At 40.9% G+C, this 25,189-nt stretch overlaps 1 protein-coding gene across 15 annotated transcripts in view; it reads left to right on the top strand.

The window, feature by feature from the left end:
• Add1 (adducin 1) overlaps positions 1–25,189 on the top strand; it is a 62,501-nt gene that overhangs the window by 20,695 nt on the left and 16,617 nt on the right. For all 15 annotated transcript variants that reach the window (XM_021643694.2, XM_060365476.1, XM_021643687.2 and 12 more), the window contains exons 2-9: positions 2,452–2,666; positions 9,654–9,816; positions 14,139–14,290; positions 19,234–19,314; positions 19,524–19,673; positions 20,383–20,526; positions 20,617–20,715; positions 21,272–21,448. In XM_021643694.2, coding sequence (XP_021499369.1) covers positions 2,472–2,666; positions 9,654–9,816; positions 14,139–14,290; positions 19,234–19,314; positions 19,524–19,673; positions 20,383–20,526; positions 20,617–20,715; positions 21,272–21,448 — 1,161 coding nt within the window. In that variant the 5' untranslated portion in view covers positions 2,452–2,471. The remainder of the gene's footprint in view (positions 1–2,451; positions 2,667–9,653; positions 9,817–14,138; positions 14,291–19,233; positions 19,315–19,523; positions 19,674–20,382; positions 20,527–20,616; positions 20,716–21,271; positions 21,449–25,189) is intronic.

The raw sequence follows: 25,189 nt of genomic DNA, 5'->3' as shown, positions 1-25,189 counted from the left end.
CTACCATTTTTAAATTTCTTGTATATTTTCTCGTTTTTATGCTAATATAATTGAGTTTTACTTACCTCCTCACATACACAATCTATATACCATTTTCTGTATCTTGCTTTTTTTCACTTAACAGAACATCCTTATTTTGTGAAAACACCTGTACATTTATAATTACTTTGTAGCATAAAGACTTAAACCTCTCATATTTAATGTGGTGAATTTTTGAAGAGCATGGTTTTGACAGAGTTCTACTTAAGTTTGTGTTTGAGATTTTCAATGCTTCCTGCCTAGATCAAAAGAGGCTCTCTCTTCAGAAGCTCCACAGCCAACAAAGCAGCACAAGTGTGCACAGAATAGAGCCTTGTGCTGTTCTCATCTTTCAAGTCCTAGCTATTACTTCAGAGCTTTCCTTTGTCTCTAGTCTTCACAGAACCAATTACCTCACAGCTAGGAACATTCAGACCATTGATTCTGCGGGAAAAAAATGTGGTCAGTATTTTACTTTCTTACCTGTAATCTTGCCAAACTTTCCCACTTAGCCTGCAGAAAAATAACTAAAAGGGCAGACCAAATTATTACTTAGCAACCTTCCCTCGTGGGATGCCCCTCAGAAAGAGTTTGGGTCTGGGGTGCAGTTCACAGCAGAGTGCTGGCTTATTACCCTTGGAGACCTGTGGTGTTTGAGTCCCAGCACCATACGGGGAGAAAAAAGGTAGGGCAAATTTTGTTTCAGTAAACAGTACATTTTGAAAGATTTTTATAATTTTAGCCAAAGTAAAACTATTATGGAAGTTGAAAAAGCCTTTGATCCTGGCACTTAGGAGAGTGTCAGATAGATTTCTGAGTTTGAGGCCTGCCTGAGCTAGATGGTGAGACCCTGTCTTAAAAAAACAAAACAAAACAAAACAAAACAAAACAAAACAAAACACCTTTAATCCAAGCACCAGCACTCAGGAGGGAGAGGCAGGTGGATCTTTGTGAGTGTAAGGCCAGCCTGGTCTACACAGAGCTCCAGGATAGCCAAGGATACACGAGAAACCCTGGAAAAAGTTTACAGTAGTTAAACAGTAAATCTAGTGAAGAAGCAAAAATAGAAAAAGCAGTTGGCATTGTGCAGGGTTTCTCTGGGTAGCTTTGGCTGTCCTGGACTCGTTTTGTAGACCAGGCTGGTGTCCAGCTCAGAGTGATGCTCCTGCCTCGTCACCCTGAGTACTGGCCTACAGAGAGTTTCAGGACAGCCAGAGCTGTTGTACAGAGAGATCCTGTTTGAAAAGGTCAATTCCAGACTGTATTGTTTGTAGTTGAAGGCCAGTTTTTCATCCATGTCTTTCCCATCACTCCCTTTTAACACTCATTCATGAGTGTGGTTGTCAGTGTGAGTGTTTGGGTGCCTGGGAAGGTCAGGAGGTGTTGGCAGAATAGTAGCAGTGGTTTTAGCTGCACAGTGTGGGTGTGGAGAGCAAATCTAGGGTACTCGGGAAAAGCCACAGTTTTCGTAACAGATGAGTTCTCTCCAGCCTCAGCTTCCTGTTCCTTTACCTGTGTTTCATGGATTTTGCCACTGCTGCACTTGTCATATTTATCATGTAGATTGTAGTTCAGAGAATTTAAGAACAAAAGCTCTGAGCTACAAACCAAAGCAATTCCAGCTGAATTAATGATTGTTTTGAGACAGGGTCTTGTGTAGTCTTGACTTGCCTGGTTCACTGGATAGCTTATGATGACCTTGAATTTCTCACCCTAATCTAGTACATCTCCGGCACACTCCAGAGATAGAGGCAGGTGGACCTCTGTGAGTTTTGAGACTGGCCTACAGAGTCAGTTCCAGGACAGCTGGGGCTACACAGAGAAACCCTGTCATGGAGGAAAAAGTGCTGGGATTATAGGCAAGAGCTACCATAATCACCTGTTTTCTACTCTTTAAAAATTAGGAAGGGTGCTAGAGTGGATGTGGTGATGCACAGTTTGAATCTTAGCACTGCAGAGGCCAGCCTGGTCTACAGAGTGAGTTCCAGGATAGCCAGGGCTATGTAGAGAGACCCTGTCTCAAAAAACAAACACATAAAAAAGTTCAAACAAACAAACAAACAAACAAACAAACAGGTTTTATCTTAACGTGTCAAAGTTTTCCTGTCAATGTGTGATAAAAATCTAAGTGTTAATTATCGTATGGTTAAATTTAAATTTCTTACTCCTTTGTGGATTTGTCAGAGGACATACATAATAATTGTTTTTTTTTTTTTTTCTGTGCTCTAGTAAACAGTGGCCAGAACAAAATACAGCATTGATTAATTAGTGGAGGGAGGGGAATGGTTGACCAGTCATGTGCTTCTGAATCATAAAGAAGCCAGCATATCTCCACATAGAAGAATGTATTTTTTCTGAGGTTGATGTCCTCATAATGAAATCCTAATGGGCATTGATTTGAACACAAAAATGTCTTTTGTTTTCATTCTGTAGGACCCTAGAAAAATTGTGCAATGAATGGTGATACCCGGGCTGCAGTGGTGACCTCACCACCCCCAACCACGGCTCCTCACAAGGAGAGGTACTTTGACAGAGTCGATGAGAACAATCCAGAATATTTGCGGGAGAGGAATATGGCACCAGACCTTCGTCAGGACTTCAATATGATGGAGCAGAAGAAGAGGGTATCCATGATTCTACAGAGTCCCGTAAGAAAAAAGTTTGCTCAGAACAAATTTGGCCAGCTTCCTTCTGATAGGCCTGTTGTTTGAATGGCATAGTGAGTTCCTCATTACACAGCACACCTATGCTTCATGTTCACAGACACTTTTTGAAAGAATTCTGTTTGGTTTACATTCCCAAACATAATGAAAAGATTTTAGAATTATAAAGGATAGGTATTTATTTGAATTGTCTTCATTGTTTGTCCAAAGTGTTTTTATAAGAAGGGGGACAATGCAAAACCCACTGTTTCCTTCAAAATATAGGTCAAGCATCCCTGTTCGAGAAATGTAAGACAAATATTTTAAGCATTCCCATATTGGTTCAAACATTTGGATATGAGAGCATTTCAGGATGCTTGAATTAGACATGATCAACTGATAAAGCCTGTGCAAATATTCCAAAATCTAAAATACTTCTGATTCTGACCCTTAATATTTTTAATAAGGGACACTCAGTATGGCCTTCATGTGTTCTTTGCCATCCCTAAGCTCATAGCACCTGATTTGTTACAGTCAGAATTGTGGGCCACACTCTTACCTGAGTGTCTTCTAGATGAAATGTAGTTAGGGAAGCCCTGTCCTCACAGCTCTCTCACGTTGATGCTGCTACCCTTATCTGTGCTGCACATTCTCTTCTCCACCCCTTTTTCTTTTTAATCTGGTTTTGTCTCCTGTTACAGAGGTTTTTTTTGTAACCTATGTTTTTCTTTCTTTTTTTTTTTTTTAAGATTTGTTTATTTTATGTATACAAGTTCTCTATCTGCACGTACACCTGCATGCCAGAAGAGGGGACCAGATCTCATTATAGATGGTTTTGAGCCACCATGTGGTTGCTGGGAATTGAATTCAGGCCCTCTGGAAGAGCAGACAGTGCTCTTAACCTCTGAGTCATCTCTCTAGCCCCTAACCTTTTTTTTCACCCACACCTTTGTTCCCAGAAATAATGACTCTGAGTCCTTATATATATATTTGCAGAAGCCTAGGCCAATCACAGCTAGGCATGTTCTCTGACTTGTTCATAACTAATACCTCATTTATTCTAAGTTCTGCTCCATGGCTGGTTACCTCTCTCAGGTTTCATGTGTCTACCCTCCTCACTGTCCCAGGGAGAATTTCCATGTGCCTCACTCTATCCCAGCATTGATGCTCTGTACTGGAATTCCTCCCTTCTACTTCCTGCCTCAGCTATAGGCCAGTCAGCTGTTCATTGACAGGTGAAGGATCCATACAGTACGAAAGAGATTATACCTACAGTCCTGTTAATATTTTTGGGAGGTGTCATTGACTTTTCAAAAATGATATTTATTGTCTCATGCTGTAAGGACATATGGATTTGAACTGGGGTCTTAGCAATAAGCAAGATTTATGAGGCCTCTGGTAGACTGGGTTTGATTGTATTGTTGTTATCAGTGTATAATGAGAAAATACTCAGATCTGTGCAGAACTTGATGAATTTTGTCATATAAAGGACACGTAGACATTTCAGTTGATGGCAGTAAATGATTAAACATAGTCACGTGCTATACCAAAAGCTGTGGAATACTGACACCAAGCGTGACTCTGGTCAGAAAAGGCCTCTCTGAGGAGGGTTTGTTAACCTGGCCCCATAGCATGAAGAAGCTAGCCCTGTGGTATCAAGAACAGAAACATTCCAGCTTGAGAAATGAGCTGACGTGAATTTTTGGGGTAGGAATGTGCTTGAGGGGACTTGAAGAGACAAAAGTTAGTGTGGCTGGGGCCTCTGAGGTGGCATGGAGAGAGAGCACAGTTAGAATGGATTCTGGAAGGTTGTGTAGGTTGAAATAGGAATTTGAATTGTTTTCTAAGCATTGTGGAGGTCCTGGAGGGTTGCTGACAGGGAACAGACAGAATTCAAGTTTAAGAAGGTCATTCTGGCTTCAGTAGATGGTTGCCATCTTTTAAAGAGAAGAGAGCAAGAGCTGTAATTAGCTTTAGAGTGGAAAGAGACAGACTTGTTTGAGATTCACTTAGAACTTGCTGATGATGCGCTAGAGGAAGTGAGGGAAGGAAAAGGAGCTATGAGAACACGTTGACTTTTGGCTTTAGTAGTTTTCCCTAATAAAAGCAACAAGAAAGTAAGTGAACATGACTACAGGTAGAGTGAGAGATCTGAATTCAGCACACCTAGTATGCACCAGGTTTGCGCCAGGGTCTGAGGGTATAAGGGGCAGGGAGTAAGCTTCTTCCTCACAAGGGGTTTTCGACTGCGGGGAACATTAGAGTATTGCTAGTCTAAGTGCAGGGTGAGCTCTTAAACACAGTGAGCTCTAGGAACAGAGTAAGGAGGCACAGTTGTCAGAAAGATGAGTCAAACTAAGTAAAACCCGGGTTTCACTAAAAAGGATAGCTTTAAAGTACTGCATAGCTCAGGCATGCCAGTACTTGGTCTCAGGTTGGTAGCTCTGTCTGGGGAGGTTGTGGAACCTTTGGGAAGCGGAGCCTTTCTGAGGAAGTACTGCTGGTGGGCAGGCCCTGAGTGTTTTATGGTCTTGTTTTCTCTGCTTGATGCATATGGTTGAAGATGTGAGATTTCAGCTTCCTGTTCCTGCCACCATGCCTGTGCGCCACCATTCCTCCCTGCATGTTGGACTTCTGAAACCATAAGCCAAAATAAACCCTTTCATAAATCTGTTTTGTTCATGGTGTTTTATCACAACAATAGAAAAGAATAACTAATGAAAATAGAAAACATAACTAAATGCAGTAATATCTAATAACCTCAGATGTTAACAGTGAGGGAAACTGACGGCTCTCTGTTTTGTCTTTTTAACTTTTTGTACATCTGGAACTACCCTAGTATTTTTTTTTTTTTTAACATAGGCTTGTGCTAGGAGAAGGTATGTTCTGACATCATGTAGCTCTGTTCCTTTGGAGTATTGGTGGCCAGAGTGGTCTCATAGCAATGACATAGAGCAGGGTATGCCAGGGAACCGATGCAATATTAGGAATGTTACTGGGTCAGGTACTTTCTTGCTTTGATTAAGTACCTGGCAAAAAAATCTTATAGGAGAAAGGGAATTTATTTTGACTCTTACTTTTAGGGGGCTCAGTCCTGGTTTATTTGGCTCTGTATTCTTAGGTGGCAAGAACGTGATAAAGACAGGTGGCAACTTTTTAGTGAATACAGAGCCTAGAAAAAGTGGAGAGGAGAGAGAAGGTAATAGAGGGGGGAGAGGGGGAAGAGAGAAGAGAACCCCACCTCCAGCATGGTTGCTAATGCCTTTAATCCTAGAATTCAAGTAGGAGTCAGGCCAGCCAGGGATACACAGTGAGATCTTTTCTCAGAGAAAGCTGGGAGAGATCACTGCAGCAGAAGGCCCTGCAGGAGTCCTCTGAGCTGTTTGACTAAACAGGTGATGACAAAGTCCTGTCTAGCCAGTGTGGGGCCGTGATGAGGGTCCAGGGCAGAATCCTGCTAATGTTGAAGTGCTCAATGTCCTGGGGAACCCCAGTAGTGATAAATGAATGTGAAGGTGCTGGACTGTGACCATTTCCTGCCCATGCTGTAGACTCTGGCCAACAGCAAGGACCAGGTACCTATGAGGATTACATTGAAGGATTTTGGATGTTTGACGAGGAAGGATGCACAAATGTTCTTGACATATTAGATGAGAAGAAGACTGGAAGAAATGAAGATGCTGGTCGCGGGCATGAGGACAGCAGTAGCTATACCAAATAGAAAGTGTTGAATGGCTGAGGACATTCCCATACCCTGAGCCTGTGTCTTGCCCCATGTGAGATTTCTGTGTGGCATAAGCAGCTTCCTAGGCTTCTTCTTGTTGTTGTTGCCTTTTTTGAAAATTTATTTTATTATTATTATTTTTTTGAGCAGGGTTTCTCTGTGTTGCCCTGGCTGTCCTGGAACTTGTTTCATAACCAGACTGGCCAGGAATTCACAGAGATCCGCCTGCCTCTGCCTCCTGTGTTGTGGGATTAAAAGCGTGCACCACCACTGCCCAGCACAGGCTTCTTACCATAGCACCTTGCCCATCTGGTCCCTCTTGGATAATGTTTGCTATTAGTCCTCATCAAATAAAAAGGACAGGGAAAATCAAGTTAATGAGGTTAATGTGAAGGGAAACTTGAGGTCAGAGGTCATGAACTTGCAGTGAGACAGGGTAGTTGTTGATGTGGGCCGGACTTCATGGTTCCTTTTACCTTTGAAACATTAGCCGAAGGGAAGAAAAGTAATATTTAAGCTCAGTAGGGTTTTGCCACTTGAAATAGTGGGAGACTTGGAGGAATGATTACTGTGGATCTATCTAAGTTTGGTGAGGGATGTCAGGATACAGAGAGGTGAGGAGGAGTGTGAAGACTGTTAGAATCACAGTGGGGTAGGAGGAAAGATGATTTAGATACTGGAAAGGGACAGTTGGAGAGTCCATTTGTGGCTTTGAGATGGAGGAGGGTACAGTTATCAGGAATGGGTGGGTCTGGAGTGTGCCTGCAGAAGTGAGAGGCAAAGGTGAATTGGACAGCAGCGTTCTTGCAGGAGAATGATCTGGCTGAGAAAGGTCAGAGTGTAGATGCTGAACCATCAGGATTTGTTGCCATAGTAACACATAATGTCCTTGGGCAGTGACTGCTGGCTGGGGTAAACCGTAACCGTGGAGCTATCTCCAGGCTCATCACTGAGCACTGCTCTGAGTCACCCGTTCTATTGCACATAAATGTCTCCTGAAGTGGAAGACCCTCAACCTACTCTTTTTTTTTTTTAATAATTTTATTTTTATTTTATGTACATTGATGTTTTGACTGCATGTATCTGTATGAGAGTGTCAGATCCCTGGAACAGAAGTTATGGACAGTTGTGAGCTGCCATGTGGGTGCTGGGAATTGAACCCCGGTCCTCTAGAAGAGCAGCCAGTCAACCTACTCTTTCCTTACTAAGGCTTTGAGTTCTTGATGGTATGGATTCTTACCTGTGTCAGAGTCTTCCATGTCTAACACAGGGTCTGACGGTAGCACACTTGATGGATTTCCCATAGACATGTTTGTGTATTTGGAAAGCACTAAAATAGATTGAGTTTTCAGACAGAGGGTTCATAAGGACAGGAAGCCTTTTAAATTGAGCCTTAAGCACTGTGCTCAGTTTTTGTTGTTGTTTATTAGTTTCCTTATGTAGCCCAGGCTGGGTTTGAGCATGCAGCCCCTGGTGACCGGTAGCTTGTGCTGTTCAGTGGAAGGCAGCACACTTAGCTTTTGTGTATGTGTATTTATATGCATCTCCATGCATTCTGTCTATTGATAACAAAGACAGATCAGTCGCTGTGTTTTGCTGATTGATTTTACTACTGCATCTTTGTTTTCCCTCCTTCATTGACTTGCACTGACTTTATTTACTATGAGATGGTAGATCTTTGCTTTGCAAAAGGCTGCCAACACTCCATTCAACTAGCAGTCATACATTTGCTTCTGAGTGATAGATAAACTAGACTGCCCTTTAGTAATTTCTTTTCTTCTGTGTGTATGGGTTTGTTTTGTTTTGTTTTTTTTTTTGAGACAGGGTTTCTCTGTGTGGCCTTGGCTGTTCTCGACTCGCTTTGTAAAACAGGCTGGCCTCAAAGTCACAGAGATCAGCCTGCCTCTGCCTCCCTTAGTGCTGGGATTACAAGCATGGGCCACCACACCTGGCTTGGTAATGTTTTTCAATAAATTTTCATATTAAGCAATGACAAACTACAAATAAGTTTAATTTGAAATCACTTACAATACTTACAGTTATATGGGTCACTGAATTGATATTTTCATTTGAGATATCACTTACAATTATTTGAAAAAAAAAAAAGGATTTATTTTCTTTACAAGTATGTGATAATTTATAACAGTTTGAGGGAAATTAAAAATACCTGAGATAGGTGTGGTTACATACATGTATAATCTCAGTAGTCAGAAAGCCAAGGCAGGGGGATCACTGTAAGTTCAAGGCCTGGTCTAAGTAGAGAGTTTATGGCTAGGTAGCTAGCCTTTATTACAAAAACCAAAAACCACATCATAGAAAAATCTGTCCTACTACAATAATAACTTCATGTTAAAATCATTATCAATCTCCTGCATGTTTTTTGCCTAATTTAGGATTATTTATTAGTGTAGTAGATACAGGGTTTCTTTGATGCTTTAGTTGACAGAGTCTCACTATGTAGCTCAAGATGGCCTTGAATGTGCAGTCTTCCTGCTTCAGCCTCCCGGATGTTGGTAATACGGGTCTGCCCCCATTCCCAGCTTTCTCTTTTACTTAGAGAAGATTGTTTTGAGATAGAGTCTCATGTAGGTAAGGCTGTTCTAAACTTGTTATGTAGTGTAGGGTGGCCTTGAGCCGGTCCCCTGCAAGGATAACAGCTGTGCATTGCCACGCCAGCTCTTTTCTACTTTAACAAAACAATTCTCTGTTTTGAAGAAAATACTAGAAAGCACAAAGTAGAACATAAAAATTGTCAATAATCTTGTTACTGGGAATTATAATTATCATTTAATATACTTTTAATCTTTTTCTAGTTTAGATTTGCATTTTTTCTTATAAAAATGGACTGTTTTACCTTTTTATTCAAAAACATATCAGGAACATTTGATGCCATTTAATTTTTAAGATTTTTCTGTTAAACACATCTGTAGAATTCCATGTTGAATCACTTCTTTAATTTCTGAAACATGACCTACTTTGTAAAAAAAAAAATCTGTGATGCTGAAATTAATTACCCTATGAATATAGTAATTCCTGATTATTTCCTTAAAATAGGTTTTCATGAATCGAATCCTGTTCTAAGTTTTAAGCTTTTGTTTGTTAAATTACTTATCAAAAAGAATATGTCAGTACATATTCTCAGAAGTGAGATGTGTGGACCACTGTTTGCTGTTCTAGCACTGGATGAAGACAAACATTTGTCTGATAGTTACACATGTACCCTTGCTTCCCAATAGAGAGCTATTTGACTATTTTAATGTGCATTGCAGGCCTTCTGTGAAGAACTGGAATCAATGATACAGGAACAGTTTAAGAAGGGGAAGAATCCCACAGGCCTGTTGGCATTACAACAGATTGCAGATTTTATGACAGCGAATGTACCAAATGTCTACCCTGCAGCGCCACAGGGAGGAATGGCCGCCTTGAACATGAGTGAGTAGTTCTTGGCTTTGTATGTAATCTGTAACTTTCCAGATAAAATCTTGAAGCTTTCTCGTGGCCACCACATGAGTATGCGACTGTATAATATACAGTAGTGAAGTTGTTTTGTTTTTTTAAAGATTTATTTATTATGTCTACAATGTTCTGTCTGCATATACACCTGCACACCAGAAGAGGGCACCAGATCTCATTCTAGATGGTTGTGAGCCACCATGTGGTTGCTGGGAATTGAATTCAGAACCTTTGGAACATCAGCCAGTGCTTTTAACCTCTGAGTCATCTCTTCAGCCCCAGGATTGAGGATTTTTTCCCTTTTTTTTTTTTTTTTTTTTATAGACAGGGTTTGTCTGTATAGTCCTAGCTGTCCTGGAACTCGATTTGTAGAGCAGAGATCTACTTGCCTCTGCCTCCCAAGTGCTGGGACTAAAGGCATATGCCACCACCACCTGAGTGTTTTGAAAACCCATAAGACAGGTTGTAAATTTGAAGGGGCCTTGAGTGTAGATGACTTAGTGTCTATAAGCCAGTGAAATTATTTCTAAGATAAATGACTTCAAACATTTGATAAAAGTGTGTATCAAATGTTTTGACTGTGTTATGTGTATCAGTGTTTTGACTGTGTACATCTAGGGCAACTTTTTTTTTTTTTAATGTTCTCGTTAGATGTGTTGATTCTGTTTTATGTGTGTTCATATCCCTCAGAGGAGAGGGCATTGGGTTTCCCGAAACTGGAGTTACAAAGGATGTGAGCCACATTTGGGTGGTGGAAATTTAACCCTAGTCCTCAGCCAGAGTAGCAAGCTCTTTTAACTGCTAAGCCAGTCCTAGGGCAACATTAAAAAATAATTTATTTAATTTTATTTTATGTACATTAGTGTGAAAGTGTCAGATCCCTTGGAACTGAGGTCACAGACAGCTATGAGCTGCCATGTGGTGCTGGGAACCGAACCTGGGTCCCTTGGAAGAACAGACAGTGCTCTTAACCACTGAGCCATTTCTCCAGCCTCGTAGGGCAACATTTCTTGTCTACCATTTCTTACCACCACTTGGCACTGCTGCTTAGAAAATGAGAAATTTTAAAAACAAAGCCGTTGTAAACGTGGGTAAATGTAAGCAAAGAGCAGTGAGTCTTGCTCAGGTGGAGGATTACCTTAGCTGTTGACTTTATAAACAATAGCCTCACAAGGCAGATCCCAGGGCTACTGGAGTTGTCAGCTGATGTGATCAACAGCACACAGGTATCTTGGGTCAATTGTTATCAGTCTAGTTGGATGATCAGATCTGGTTGACAATACAAGGGGCTGTTTCAATTAGGTCTCCAAACACTTGCTGTTTACTCCTCTGTTTATTGTGTTCTTAGAACTTGACTGACAGCAGATGGTGATCGATTATTAATGTGTGCAGAGTATGGAGAATCATTTAGCTTACCAGCATGAAGTGTAATGGCCACATCAAGGCATTCATGTTGCCCATGGATTCCTGCTGGATTAGATGACATGGGTATGAGTTAAATATTAGAAGAATACATTCACCCACACATTGTCTCCTTATAAGTAAATTTTGGTAATAACTCATTAAAAAGAAAACTGAAAAACAAATAGGAAGAAGGAAAAGATTGAAGACAGACTTGCCTCCTTCCAAATGTTCTGTTTTTGTTTTCCTTTTCCCCCTTAGCTTGCATTGGCTAGAGTTGACAGTATTGTATTCAGAACTGGTACAGAAGTGCACATCCTAGTTGTCCTCAATCTTAATGTGGAATGTATTCAGTCTCATTACCACATTTGATGTTAGTAGTAGTTTTTAGAGATATTCTTTATTGAGAATGTTTTTTTTTTATTTCTAATTTCCTTAGAGTATCTATCCTGAAGGATGTGAGTTTTGTGAAATGCTTCTGCTATTCAAATGCTATTGAAACAGTCACATCAAAATTTGTTTTTATTTTGATAATGGTGAATTTTGATTTTTGTTTTTTTAGTGCTGAGAATTGAACTTAGGGTTTTGTATATGTGCTGCCAAAGCGACTTAGGGTTTTGTAACTGGTAGGCTAGTATTCTCCCACTGGCCTATAGCTCTAGCTTAATGAGTTTTGCTTTTAAAAAGTAATTTTAAATTTTATTTATTTGTTTTGGGTTTATCTGTGGACAAATGTGTGCCAAGATACTTCTGTTGAGGTCAGAGGGCAGCTTGGAAGAGTTGTTTCTCTCCTGCCATGTGGGTTCCAGGGATGGAAATGAGGAGGTTGTCAGTCCTATGATGCACCAGACCTTGTAATTTTGTTTGTTTGTTTTTGTTTTTCAAGACAGGGTTTCTCTGTGTAGCCTTGGCTGTCCTGGAACTCACTCTGTAGTCCAGGCTGGCCTCCAACTCAGAGATCAACCTGCCTTTGCCTCTGCCTCCCGAGTGCTGGGATTAAAAGTGTGCACCACTGCACTCTGCTTATCAAGTACTTTAAGTCTCTGTTCTTAACTGACGTTGATGTGGTTTTTTGTTTTTATTTTTGTTTTATAATGCCTGTGTGTGCTTTTCAAGGTAATGCTAGCCAGAATGAATTGGGAGGTGTCTGGAAGAAGTGGCATTATTTTTTTCTTGAATATTTGATAGAACTCACAGTGTCATCTGTGTGTAGATTTTTCTTTGTGGAAATGAGTGCAACTTCAAATTCAGCTTAACAGAAATACTGGTGTTTGGTAATGATTTCTTCTGGAATATTTTTTTTTTCTTTCACATATTACATCCTAACTGCATTTTCTTCTCCTCTCAGCTCTTTCTCCAACCCTCACCTCTCTTCTCCCTAGGTCCAGATCCATTTCTCTTACCCTTTCCCTTCAGGAAAGGGCAGGTTGTATCTTTCAAAGAATTTGCTTCATCTAAGTTAAAGAACTTAATGCTATAGTTTGTATCATTGTACTCCTGTTGGATATGTAGTGACTCTCTCTCTTCCCTTCCTCCCTTCTTGCCTCCCTTCCTCCATTCCTTCCTTCTTCCTTCCCTCCCTCCTTTTACTATATAGCCCTGGATGGCCTGGGGCTCACTGTGTAGACCAGGCTGACCCTGAACTCACAGATAGCCACTTGCCTCTGCCTCCCGAGTGCTGGGATAAATGGCGTGTGGCACCGTGGCCAGCTTCCACTTCTTTTTTTTTTCTTTCTTCTGCTCTCTGTTTTGTTGGTAATTGTGGCTACAGGTTTATTTTATTTTTAATTTTATAATTTAAAGAGCCAGCTTTTGCTGAAATCAAGATTTAATTTTTTCTTCATTTTTGCTATGTAATATTTTTGCTATGAAAATTTTTGTACTATTTCCTTCATTTTTGCTATGTTTAATATTATAAGTTCGGGTTTCTCTTTGTAGTCTTGTCTGTCCTGGAATTCACTCTTTGGATCAGGATGGCTTCAAACTCAGATATTCACCTGCCTCTGCCTTCCAAGTGCTAGGATTAAAGGCATAAGCCACCACTACCTGGTGTAAATTTCCTTTTTTATATAAAATGTTTTAATCTTTATCTTTAAACTATAGACTATGCATGAATTGGAAAGCAAATTTTACCAAAATGATCAAAGAAGAATCAGACGTAGTATGCCTTTTCTTTTGGCTGGTTACTCGGAAATCTGTCGTCAGCTGTGATTGTTGTTGCTTGCTGCCTCATTTCATTTTTATCCAGGTATTCACCATAGTCCACTTTCCCTTCCACAGATACTCAAGCTGATTTTTCACATACCAGTACACCACATCTCTCTCTGAGGCCTGATCAAAACACCAATAATCTGTCCCATGTGGTCTTTGACAGATGTCAACCTTTTGGTCTGTTTCACTGTCCCCTGATCACCACATCTCATTTGTTGCTAGAGAAAATATTATTGGGTTTTGTCTTTCTACGTGTCTCATGACTTGGTCCTGACCTACTCACTGAAGTAACTGAACATGATTCAGAGATCTTTCAAGAACCAAACTGCTGGCTCTTTTGGATTCTCACAAACGATGGAATACTTGTAAGACAGATCTTCACAATAAGGCTTGGTTTTGTTTTCACAGTCTAGTGTTTAGGTTTTTCCTGATATGCAGCACTTGACAGCCTCCAGCCAGAGGCTTTCAATCTGTTCTTTACTGCACCTCACAAAATTGGCTACATTTTTGTTACTATTTCGAACTATATATTAATGTCAGAGAGAACGTTGTCTTTCACTGAATGTTTTGAAATTTTATGGTCTAATATGGACAATAAATAGGACTATGGTAATTGATTTACATTCAAAAAACAAAAAATACCAATAAAAGTAGAAAAAAATTTTGACCTTTGTTTTTTTTTATTTTAGGTCTTGGTATGGTTACTCCTGTGAATGACCTTAGAGGATCTGATTCTATTGCATATGACAAAGGGGAGAAGTTATTGCGGTGTAAATTGGCAGCATTTTACAGACTAGCAGATCTCTTTGGGTGGTCTCAGCTTATCTACAATCATATCACAGTGAGTACTCCAGACTAGAATGACTGATGCAACTTACTCCACAGTAGCAACTGGGTGACAGGTGGCTTATTCTGTAACTATCTAGCACCATCTTTGCTCACATAGTTTAGTGAATCTTAGAATACTCTGTCTTTGGATTCCTTGCTACAGAACACCAAACTTGCCAAGTTTGGATTAAAAAGTTATGAGAGTAGTTCTTAAAATGTCTTTCTTGTATGCTAACCTAATTAATGAGTGTGTATAAGATTATTAGCCATTCCTAAAATTCATTTATGACTTACAAATCTAAGAATAACTATTTTCTTCCTGACTCTGGTCAAAGCCTTCTCTGCATTGTTTTTTCAGCTACTTCAGTTTTGTACCATTTTTCAGCATTCTCAGGGCCTCTCTGTTCCTCCCTTTATTTTTGTAACGACTGTTACTGGCTGCCTGCTTTTTGTGTACTCACTATTGTTCCAACTCAGGTTGTGTGAGGGAACAGCATGAGTATTGCCCTTGTGCCCGGTTCTAACCAGTCAGCCCAGCTTGTTTTCATGGCCAGTCAGTTCAGTAATGCTCTTTGCTGGTTGTAAGCTCCCTGAATCCAGTCCTTGATACCCACATGGTGGAAAGGAAAGGAGGAAGGAGGAAGGAAGGAAGGAAGGAAGGAAGGAAGGAAGGAAGGAAGGAAGAAGGAAGGAAGGAAGGAAGGAAGGAAGGAAGGAAGGAAGGAAGGAAGGAGGAAGGAAGGAAGGAAGGAAGGAGGAAGGAGGAAGGAGGAAGGAAGGAAGGAAGGAAGGAGGAAGGAAGGAAGGAAGGAAGGAAGGAGGAAGGAAGGAAGGAAGGAGGAAGGAGGAAGGAGGAAGGAAGGAAGGAAGGAAGGAAGGAAGGAAGGAAGGAAGGAAGGAAGGAAAGAAGGATTCCTTCAGGTTGTTCTCTAGCCTTCACACAGGTGCTGTGGCACATCCCACATTTCCCCCAATAAGTAAATTAATTCAAGGTTGTCGTTGACTGTGTTTCAATGCTAGTTTGAGCTAAACGTGACTCTGTCTCAGGAAGCAAACAAATGCATAAATCAGAGAACAATGACCTCCTGCCCTTCTTTGAGTAACTGCTTTCATCATGACAGAAAACTAAGGGGACTGTTTGTGTCGATGGCCACACTGTTGAGCTGTGAATCCCATTGCCTCCCTTCTTCTAGACTCTTAAGGCACTAGCAGCTTGCTTTCTCTTACTTATTGTAGTTCCTTTGACCTTTTTTTTCTCTGGTTTTAAAGCTTGTTTTGACTTCTTGTGTTTTTTGTTTTTTCATTGAATTTCTTTCACTGGATTTTAAGAACTTTACTTTTTGTTTGTTTGTCTTTGCTTTTGTAGACAGGGTTTCTCTGTGTAGTCCTGGCTACAGAGTGCTGGGATTAAAGGCTTATACCACTACTGCCCAGCTAAAGCTTTACTATTTTAAAAAGTTTATTTTAGTGTGTGTGTGTGTATGTATCTGTCTGTCTTGTCTGTCTTCTGGTGTATCATTCCTGCAGATGCTGAAAAGACCAGAGGATTGTGTTTGATCCCTTGCAACTAGACTTTCAGGGGCTTGTAAGTCACCAAGTGTGGGTGCTGGTACTGGACTTGGATCCTCTGGAAGAGCAGAAAGCACTTTTAAGCACTGAGCCATCTCTCCAGCTCCTGCATTTACTATTTTTTGAGGCCGGCCTTAATTCAGTATGTGACCCAGACTGATTCTAACTTGGCAGTACTAAATTTTAAGACATTATTATAATATCTGCTTATTGCAACAACTGTGTACCATATGTATTACAGAGTTCTAAAGAAAAACTATAATCCTGCTAGTACTCCTGTTTGTCTTGAAGTAGTGATGTTCACACCAGCTTAGCTACTTTTCTCCATATATATGTGGAGGTTCTCCACTTGTGAGCTCATAACTACTGCTTAATTCAGCTCCTGTGAGGCTCAGGAGTGTTCTGCCTCCTGAAGTGGCCTAGTGCTTTCCTTGTTAGCAGTGTGCTGTGCTGCTGTCTCTTCACGTGATGTTGCCTCCTTGCTGTCTGCTCACATCACTGCTCTTAAAATGAACTGTTTGAAATGCAAGCTGATTGGGTTTGTTACAATGCGTTGCACTCTTGTGTAGAGGTTTCCTGCTCTAGTCCCCTGTAGCAGTGACTGTTACCCATCTGTGCAATGGTGTAGTTGTCCTCGGGAATATCAGCTCTGTAAGCAGAGCTGCTGTGCTTCCCTTTTGTGCCTGGGAGCAGTGCCTGACACAGGATAGTGACCAGCCCTGCCTGAACTGAATTACTTTAGGAAAATTGTGAAAAAGAACTCACTAGAAACTTTTGATAGCCGAACAGTAGGTCCAGTTAGCTTAGTTCACTTGCCAGGGACCATCCTGGCTCTGGGAGTTGCTGGCCTTTACAGCTAATTATCCTGGACAGAAAGCTCAGCTGGAGATCTAACGCTAATTGGTTCTAGGCAGATGTTACAGCTGTAACAGGGATAGGAAATGTCCCCGGCTTTAACAGTAGCTTCATTATTTGTGTGTTTTTAAGATGCTGTGTATAACTCACCCTGTTATGAATGCTATTTGACTCAAATTATAGGCCTCTCCCCTTTCCACTGTAATTTGTTTGGCATTGACAGGATTAAGATGCCAATTAAATGTTTACTGCCCTGTCTGTAAGCGATCTGTTTGGTTATTAATACAGAGTTAAAAAAAAAAAAATCCGAGTTACCAAAAAGGAATTAGGGAGTCTTTGAAAAAGAAAGCACTGTTTCTTTTGGCTTTTTAAACTTTAAAGTATTTTTGTTGTTAAGATTTATGACATCTGCTTGTTTTACCATTAGACATCAGCATACCATCTAGATATTATTATGTAAATCCTTAACAGGAAAGGGATATTAACAGTATCACTGCAAAACTAAGTGCTAAGGGGACATTCTGTCCTTTCTCTGAAAGACAGGCGGGGATTTTCTGCTAAGGGGATTTTAAAGTGCTGACAGGTGTTTGAGGATTAGAGAGGGTAGTCTGACTTAGATCTTTAAAGTTGTATGAGATTTAGAGAAGCCTTGGAGATGGGAAAGGACAAGCCAGGGTGGTCCAGCTGGGATATTGGGCTGAGGATCCTTTTTTGGTGATCCTTAGCTGGTCCGTAGGCCTTTCTGTCTTGTGTTAAGTATTAGCACCTAGAACATAGAATCTCACAGGTGCTTGCTTCAGCTTTAGTCCCTAATCAGCTCTAGTCAGCTCCCTGGAATGCTGAGCTCTGAGATGGTAGTCTGGAGTCCACCCTTGGGCCCATGCACTGGGTGTGGGGGTTATAGAATTGTTGCTCTGTCGTATTCAGCCCACTTCTTCCTCCTCAGTGCTACTTTGTGTTTGGTTTTTAAGAGCGGCTGAGGGTCTGGGGCTGTCCATCCTCATTTCATGTATAGAGGAGGGATGGTGGACAGGGGCACAGACAGAGAGACCACTGCTGAAGAAATCTACTTTGGAATGTCCTTCTTTCATTTGATGTCTGAATTTTGTGTATAATTTCTTTTACTTTACATATTTTAAGTGTTTTCTATTAAAACATGTAAATATGTTAAGCTTATAATTGGAATTGTATATTGTTGTTGTCTTTTGAGAAAGGGTCTCTAACTCAGGCTAATGTGAAACTTGCTATATAGACCAGGCTGCCCTTGGGGGGGGGGAGGAAAACTCAGTATAAAATAAACAAAATACAAGAAAATAACTTTATAGAAAAAAATTAAAATATTTTATATGAAAAGTTGTCCAGCTGTTAGTAACTAGGAAATTAATTCTTCTTTCTCCTCTTCACTTCCTCTCACTCCCTCTATAAATACTTTACCTAAGCTTAGCTAGTATTATGGAGTTCATTAACTAGTAACAAATGTTTAACATGCTTCTCTTTAATCTGTAACAACCTTTTTTTTTTTTTTGAGAAAAGGTCTTACGTAGGGGCTCTTGAACTCAAGATTATTCTATTTTAGCTTTCCTAGTACTGTAATCACAGGCATGCTTTGCCATGCCTACTTTGTAGAAGGGCACTATCCAAAGCTCATTGCTTATGAAAATGAGTTGTTGTTTTTTTTTTTTATTGTGGGAAGAGCTCTTCTTTTTTATTGCTGTATTCCTGCTGTTTGGTATATGCTGGATATATAGTGCTTTTCTGTGCCGAGTAAATTGTAGAGAGAGACATACGCTGTGGAAGATGCAAAAAAAACAGAGGTGATGATGTTTCGGTATAGAGACCTTCAAAATTGTATCAAACATTGAGGAAAGATTGTGATTGCTCCCTATCTTTCCATTGTCCTGCAGGTTTGCATGATAAATATAATTTAAAACTTTTATTTATCTTATATGTATGTGTATGTGCCTGCTTGTCTCTGTGTACCACACATGTGTACAGGTATATACAGATTCCAGAAGTGGGTTTGGATCCCCTGGAACTGTAGTTATAGGTTGTGAACTGCCTGATAGGTGTTCTGGGAACCAGACCTGGGTTCTCTGCTAGAGCAGCAAGTGCTCTTAATTGTTGAGCCATTTCTGTAGCCCTTTGAAAAACTTTAAAAAAAAAAACAAAAAACAAAACAAAACAAAAAAGGTTTTGTTTCAGTATTCTACTTCTGAGGATTAGCATCATTTTGCCATTAGACTGGAGGCCACAGAATAACCTTATAATGACTAGTTGACCTGTCAGAGGGTGAGTACTGAACCGGGGTATTTGGCTTGTTCCCTGTAGAGTCAGTTTTCATTGGCGTGACCACTATGTGTTTGAGAAGTTAAGTTGCTGTATAGTAGGTGCTCAGCACATCTTAGCTCTGTGATAGACCATATGCTTTAGTTCCTCCCTTGTCTTTTACTGTGAGTTTGTCCCCTATAAGTGACACAGATGATATTAGCTCTGTAAAATTACTTCTGTACTAACTCAGGCGTTTCCCCGTAGACCAGAGTGAACTCCGAGCAGGAGCACTTCCTCATCGTCCCGTTTGGACTTCTCTACAGTGAAGTGACTGCGTCCAGCTTGGTGAGAATGCCCTTTTCTTTGGCATCGTGTTTATAAGGATTGTGTTAGAGCTTTCAGTTCCCTCACATCTAGTTGCAGAGCATAACTGAAGATACAAAACTATTGCTGGTTTAGAGAGGAACCTTTAGAAGAACTTGGCTTTCAGTGTTTTCTAGTAAGGGTACCTTGAAATCTTGTTCAAATTTAAAGGTTTGCCTCTTTATTTGCAGGTTAAGGTCAATCTACAAGGAGATATAGTAGATCGTGGAAGTACTAACCTAGGAGTAAATCAGGCTGGCTTCACATTACATTCTGCCATTTATGCTGCACGACCAGATGCTAAGTGTATTGTGCACATCCACACACCAGCAGGGGCTGCGGTGAGTGTGCCACTCTGCGCGCTTTGTAGGTCTGCTGTTATCTATTTGTTTGTTTTTGTTTTCCAAAACAGGGCCTTACTAGATATTTCTGCCTGTCCTGGAACTTACTACATAGACCAGGTTGGCTTCAAATTCACAGAGATCTGCCTGCCTGCTTCTGCCTTCCAAGTGCTGGGACTAAAGGCGTGTGCCACTATACCTAGCTTTCTTTGTGGGTTTTAAAGCTCTGACTTGCTCTTGCTTGTTGTAGCAAGTTAATAAGTCTAAATTATATATTTTATAAACACACATGTGCACGTGTACACACACACACACACACGCACACACACACACACACACAATATGCTTGGACCTGGGGAGATGGCTCGGCAGGTAAGACTGTTTGCTTCTCAAGCGAGAGGACCTTAGTTCAGGTGCCCAGGATCCACATAAAACACTGTATGTGATCACATGCATGCCTGTAGCACTATCTGTGGGAGGAGGGACGATCACTGGGTCTTGATGGTTGCCAGCTCAGCTCTCAGTTTAGTGAGAGACACTGTCTCAAGGAAATAAGGTAGAGAGAGGAGGAACAGGACACCTGCTGCTTTCCTCTGGTGTGTGTGCTTGCACAGGTGTTCACCCCCTCCAACTCAGTCTCACAGGAATAAAAAACTTTCAACATTTGACTTTCCTTATTTAAAAAAATCTCTTTCTCTCTGGTGTCTAGGTCTCTGCAATGAAATGTGGGCTCTTGCCTATCTCCCCGGAGGCACTTTCTCTTGGAGATGTTGCTTATCATGACTATCATGGCATTCTGGTTGATGAAGAGGAAAAAATTCTGATACAGAAAAATCTGGGCCCTAAAAGCAAGGTGAGTAACATCTTGTGATATTTCAGTTGGAGAGCCCAGAATGGCCAGGCTTGGTGCCTTGCTCCACAGAGCTCCCTCACTTTCCCTTAGGTTCTCATTCTCCGGAATCATGGGCTTGTGTCAGTTGGAGAGAGTGTGGAGGAGGCCTTCTATTACATCCATAACCTGGTGGTTGCATGTGAGATCCAGGTAGGCCATTGCATTTAGCTTATGGTTTATTTGGATGTTTGTGGGGTTCATGTGGATTTCTAATACTCGTCTTGAAAGAATGAAGCTTTGAGCATCCTTTAGCTGTGATGAGCTCATGATTTGGAATTTAACAAAAGATTGTGGAGATTTTTATTTTTTCATATACATGCATGCACACATCACTTACAGAGTATTGATGTGTGCTATAACTTTATGTATATCCTATGTATTACTGCGCTGGAACAGAAATGTAGAGGTTTTGATTCTTAGCTTCTGTGTTCCTCTTACTGCTCTTCTCTGCCACCTGCCCCTGCTGTCGCCGCCATTCATTACTGACATTTATCAGGTAATGAGGAAAAGTTCCCATTTTCTCACCTGTGTCCATATTTTGTCATTGTAATGAGAAATTTCTGAAAATGACTTTATAACCCATCTGCCCCACATGCTTTATTGCTTTCTGTGGAGAGCTGTGTTCTATGGTATTTCTTTGTGTTTATATCTGGTTCTCTGATCTTCATATGGAACCAAGTCATAATATTTGCTTGTTTTTGAAAAGGTTCGAACTCTGGCAAGTGCTGGAGGACCAGACAACTTAGTTCTGCTGGATCCTGGGAAGTACAAAGCCAAATCCCGTTCTCCAGGGACCCCAGCAGGGGAAGGCACTGGGTCACCTCCGAAGTGGCAGATTGGGGAGCAAGAATTTGAAGCTCTTATGCGGATGCTTGATAATCTGGTGAGAATGCTGCTCCCACCTGACAACAGCTTATTGTTCTAAAGTTCAGCTGCTGCTTTTACAGCAATTGAAATGGCTGTATTTGAATGTTGTCATACTAAAAAGTCTTTGGTTACCAGTTTTTTTGTTTATTTTTTTATTTTTTTATATTATTCACAGGTTATTTACTTTGGATCCCAGCCGTAGCCTCCTCCCTCATTCCCTCCCAATCCTACCCTCCCTCCCTCATCTCCTCCCTGCCCCTAATTACCAGTTTTTAGTTACTAGGTTAAATCATAATAACATGTGAACATAAAATTCTTTTAAAGAAATAAATAAACTTATTTATTTATTCATTAATTGATTGAGACAAAGTCTCATGAAGCCAGGCTATCCTCACATTTATTGTGTAGCTGTGGATGACTGGGAACTTCTGATCCTGTCTCTACTTTCCAAGCGCTGGGAGTAAAGGGTGTGTAACACCATGCCTGGTTTCATGCAGTGCTGGGGCTAGAGCTCAGGCCTTTCTACAGGTCGGGAAGTTATTCTTTTAACTGAGCCACATTCCACGTTTTTTTTTCTTTTTTTAAAGATTTTATTTTAAATTATGTAGGCATGTGTGTGTTTGTGTGTGTGAGTGCAGTGTCTATTCCAAAAGAGGTGCTGGATGCTGTGGATCTGGAGTTAGGCAGCTGCGATCCTCCTACTTTGGATGCTGGGAGCTAAACTTGCATTCTGCAAGAGCTGTAAGTGCTCTTAACCCTGAGCAATGTCTCCTGCCCCATGGTCTATTTTTAAGTATAATTTTGTCTTTGGACCTAGTGCGAACTAAGAATGCTATTGGCTGCTGGGTGACTAGCAATGACCAGTCAGTCAGTACCCACCATCTTGTAAGCAAACTACAGAGAGACTTTCTAAAGCTATCAAGGATTTTATTTTTAGTTTACTAGTCAGTTTCATTGCCAAATTACACAGTTCCTTAGATATTTGTTGCCTGTCTACTTGTGGTGGACCCTGTGCTGCTTAAAGGTCACAGAGCCCAGCATGGTGTATAGGTGTTCAGATTGTAGGGCTTCTTCGGCAACAGGGAGGGTGAGACTGCACGTTGATAAAAACAGGTGGCAGGATCTGGCCTGTGTGTGTGGCCTGGTCAACATACTGAGTTCTGTGATAATCAGGTGTACATAGACAGGCCCTGTTTCAAAAGGGAAAAAAGTATCCTCAGGAAGGATCCCAGATAATAGACAGAATTGTCACAGGGTAAACTGAGAGGCGACAGCATGGAGGCTGGGACACAGTTGGAGACATGGCATAGGTAGATGGAATGTGCTGTGAATAGTCCTTTGATATCTACTTCTGAGTTTTCAAGAAACAGTTTACTATGTCTGTTAATATTCACTTTCCCAGGTTCAGATTAGAAGATTGTCCTGAGATTGAAAACACTTTGTAAGAAATGGCTTTGCAGTTTCTTCCTCCCTCCCCGCCCCCCCCCCCCTTTTTTTTTTGAGTGGGTTTCTCTGTGTAGTCTTGCCTGTCCTGGAACTTACTCTGTAGATTAGGCTGGCCTGTAAGTCATAGATTCACCTGCTTCAGACTTTCACATGCTGGGACTAAAGGCATGTACCACCGCTGCCTGGTGGAATTTTTTTAGGTCCATCCATTTGCCTGCAAATGTTATGATACCATTTTTTTTTAAATAGCTAAGTACTAATGATATTGTGTAAATGTACCACATTTTCTTTATCTATTCTTTTGTTGAGGGACCTCTAGGTTGTTTACAAATTCTGGCCATTATGAAGAGAGAAGCAATGAGTATGTTTGAACAGGTGTCTATAGTAGGATGAAGCATCCTTTGGGTATATGCCCAAGAGTTAATGTATAGCTGGATCTTGAGTTGGATCGAGTCCCATCTTCTAGGAACCACCACACTGGTTTCCATAGTGACTGTACTAGTTTGCACTCCCATCAGTAATGTATGTGTTCCTCTTATTCCACATCTTTGCTAGCATGAGCTGAACTGTAGCTTGTTTTGTTGATCTTAGCCATTCTGAAGGTCTAAGATGAAATCTCAAAGTAGTTTTCATTTGCATTTTCCTGATGGCTATGGATTTCTTTTAAGTGTTTTCGACCATTAAAAAGCTAAGCTCTTAACTGTGGTTTCTGTAAAATCCAAAATAAGCTATATACTTTCTTATTCTAAGAAGGAAGACCAGGGGCACAGTTAGAGCCAAACCAACATACAATAAATAGCTCCATGGCTGACATCTGGGAATCACTCATAATCTTCTGGGATCCGCATTTTTCCTGCTCTACCGTTCTTAGCATACACAGCTTGCCTTGTGTAGGCTTGGGCTGGCCCCACTTCACACCACGCACCTTGGCAGATGACTCTTGGTCCTCAGGTCTCCACTACACCTGAGGCTGCACCTTAACCAGTGGCCTCTCTTGGCCTTAAGGCAGAGATACTGACCCTGCTATGCAGTGCCAAGCCTCAGTTACTCTCCATGACCCCTTCAACTTAAATCTTTCAACTTAAATCTTCAAAACTATGACCTTGTTGGTGACTCTTAATACATTGCTAAGTCTGGCTGCCAACTTGAAATGTAGCATTGGCTCTGTTGGACCATATACTCTATTTGCTTACTGTGAAGAAATATTTCCAGAAGATTTCACCTCAATAATGCTGGTTTCTTGTTAATCACAGCTAATTATTCAACTGCAGTTGATTAGCATCCATAGTCCATGTGGTACTTGTGTCCTGTTAATCACAGCTAATTCTTCAGTGCCAACTTACCAGCAATCACAGTCTTAATTCAGATATGACGCTTCACAAGCTCCGTCTCCATTTTCTGTATTTTTCTCAACATTCTTATCTTTCAAGCTGCCACAGAATAACCCACTAAAGCTCTAAGCAGTCAATCAATGGCTTTTCCAACCCATAGCTCCAAAAACCTACATAGTCCTCCTCAAAACAACATGGTAAAGGTACATAACAACCCACTCTTCTGGTACCAATTTCTGTTGTCGTTTGCTTTCTGTTGTTATGACAAAACACTGACCAAAATAACTAGGGAAGGAAAGGATTTATTTTACCCTGTACAATTTATTGTGGAAAGTCAGAACAGGACAGCAACTCAAGACTAAAGTAAAATCCATAGAGGAATGCTGCTTACTGGCTTGTATCCCCTGGCTTGCTTAGCTATCTTTCTTCACAATCCAAGCCTAGCTACCTAGAAATGGCACCCCCCACAGCTGCCTGGGCCCTCCTGTATAAGGTAACAATTATGAAATGTCGCAGAAATGGCCCTGGGTCAGTCTGTGGCTATTCTTCAGTTGAGGTTCTCTCTTCCCAGCCGATTTTGGGGTTTTGTCCAGAGTACCTCTGTCACATGGTACAGCCTCTGAATGGATGAATGTGGTCTGCATAGTCTCATGTGTCTTGCATGATGAACTTTAGTGAGGGACTCATGTGAGTCTGATACCATTAGATAACTTAGTAAACATTTGTCTCACATAATATTATCTCTGTGCTTTTTAAAATAACTTCTTAGGGGGAGGGTACATGCTGTGGTGTACACGTGGAATTCAAAGAACAACTTGCAGAAGTCATTTTTCACCTACCACATGGGTTTCAGGGATTGAACTCAGATTGTCAGGTTCGTTAGCAAGCACATTTATCTGCTGAGCCATCTTGATGGCTCATTCTCTATGTTACATAGCAAAATAGTTTCAGCTTAATGATTTGAAACAGCATTTCGTTAT

The sequence above is a fragment of the Meriones unguiculatus genome, chromosome 12 (genome assembly GCF_030254825.1).
Source record: "Meriones unguiculatus strain TT.TT164.6M chromosome 12, Bangor_MerUng_6.1, whole genome shotgun sequence".
Lineage (NCBI taxonomy): Eukaryota > Metazoa > Chordata > Mammalia > Rodentia > Muridae > Meriones > Meriones unguiculatus.
The sequence above is the reverse complement of the archived record's forward strand: the minus strand, read 5'-3'. Positions and strand labels throughout refer to the sequence as shown.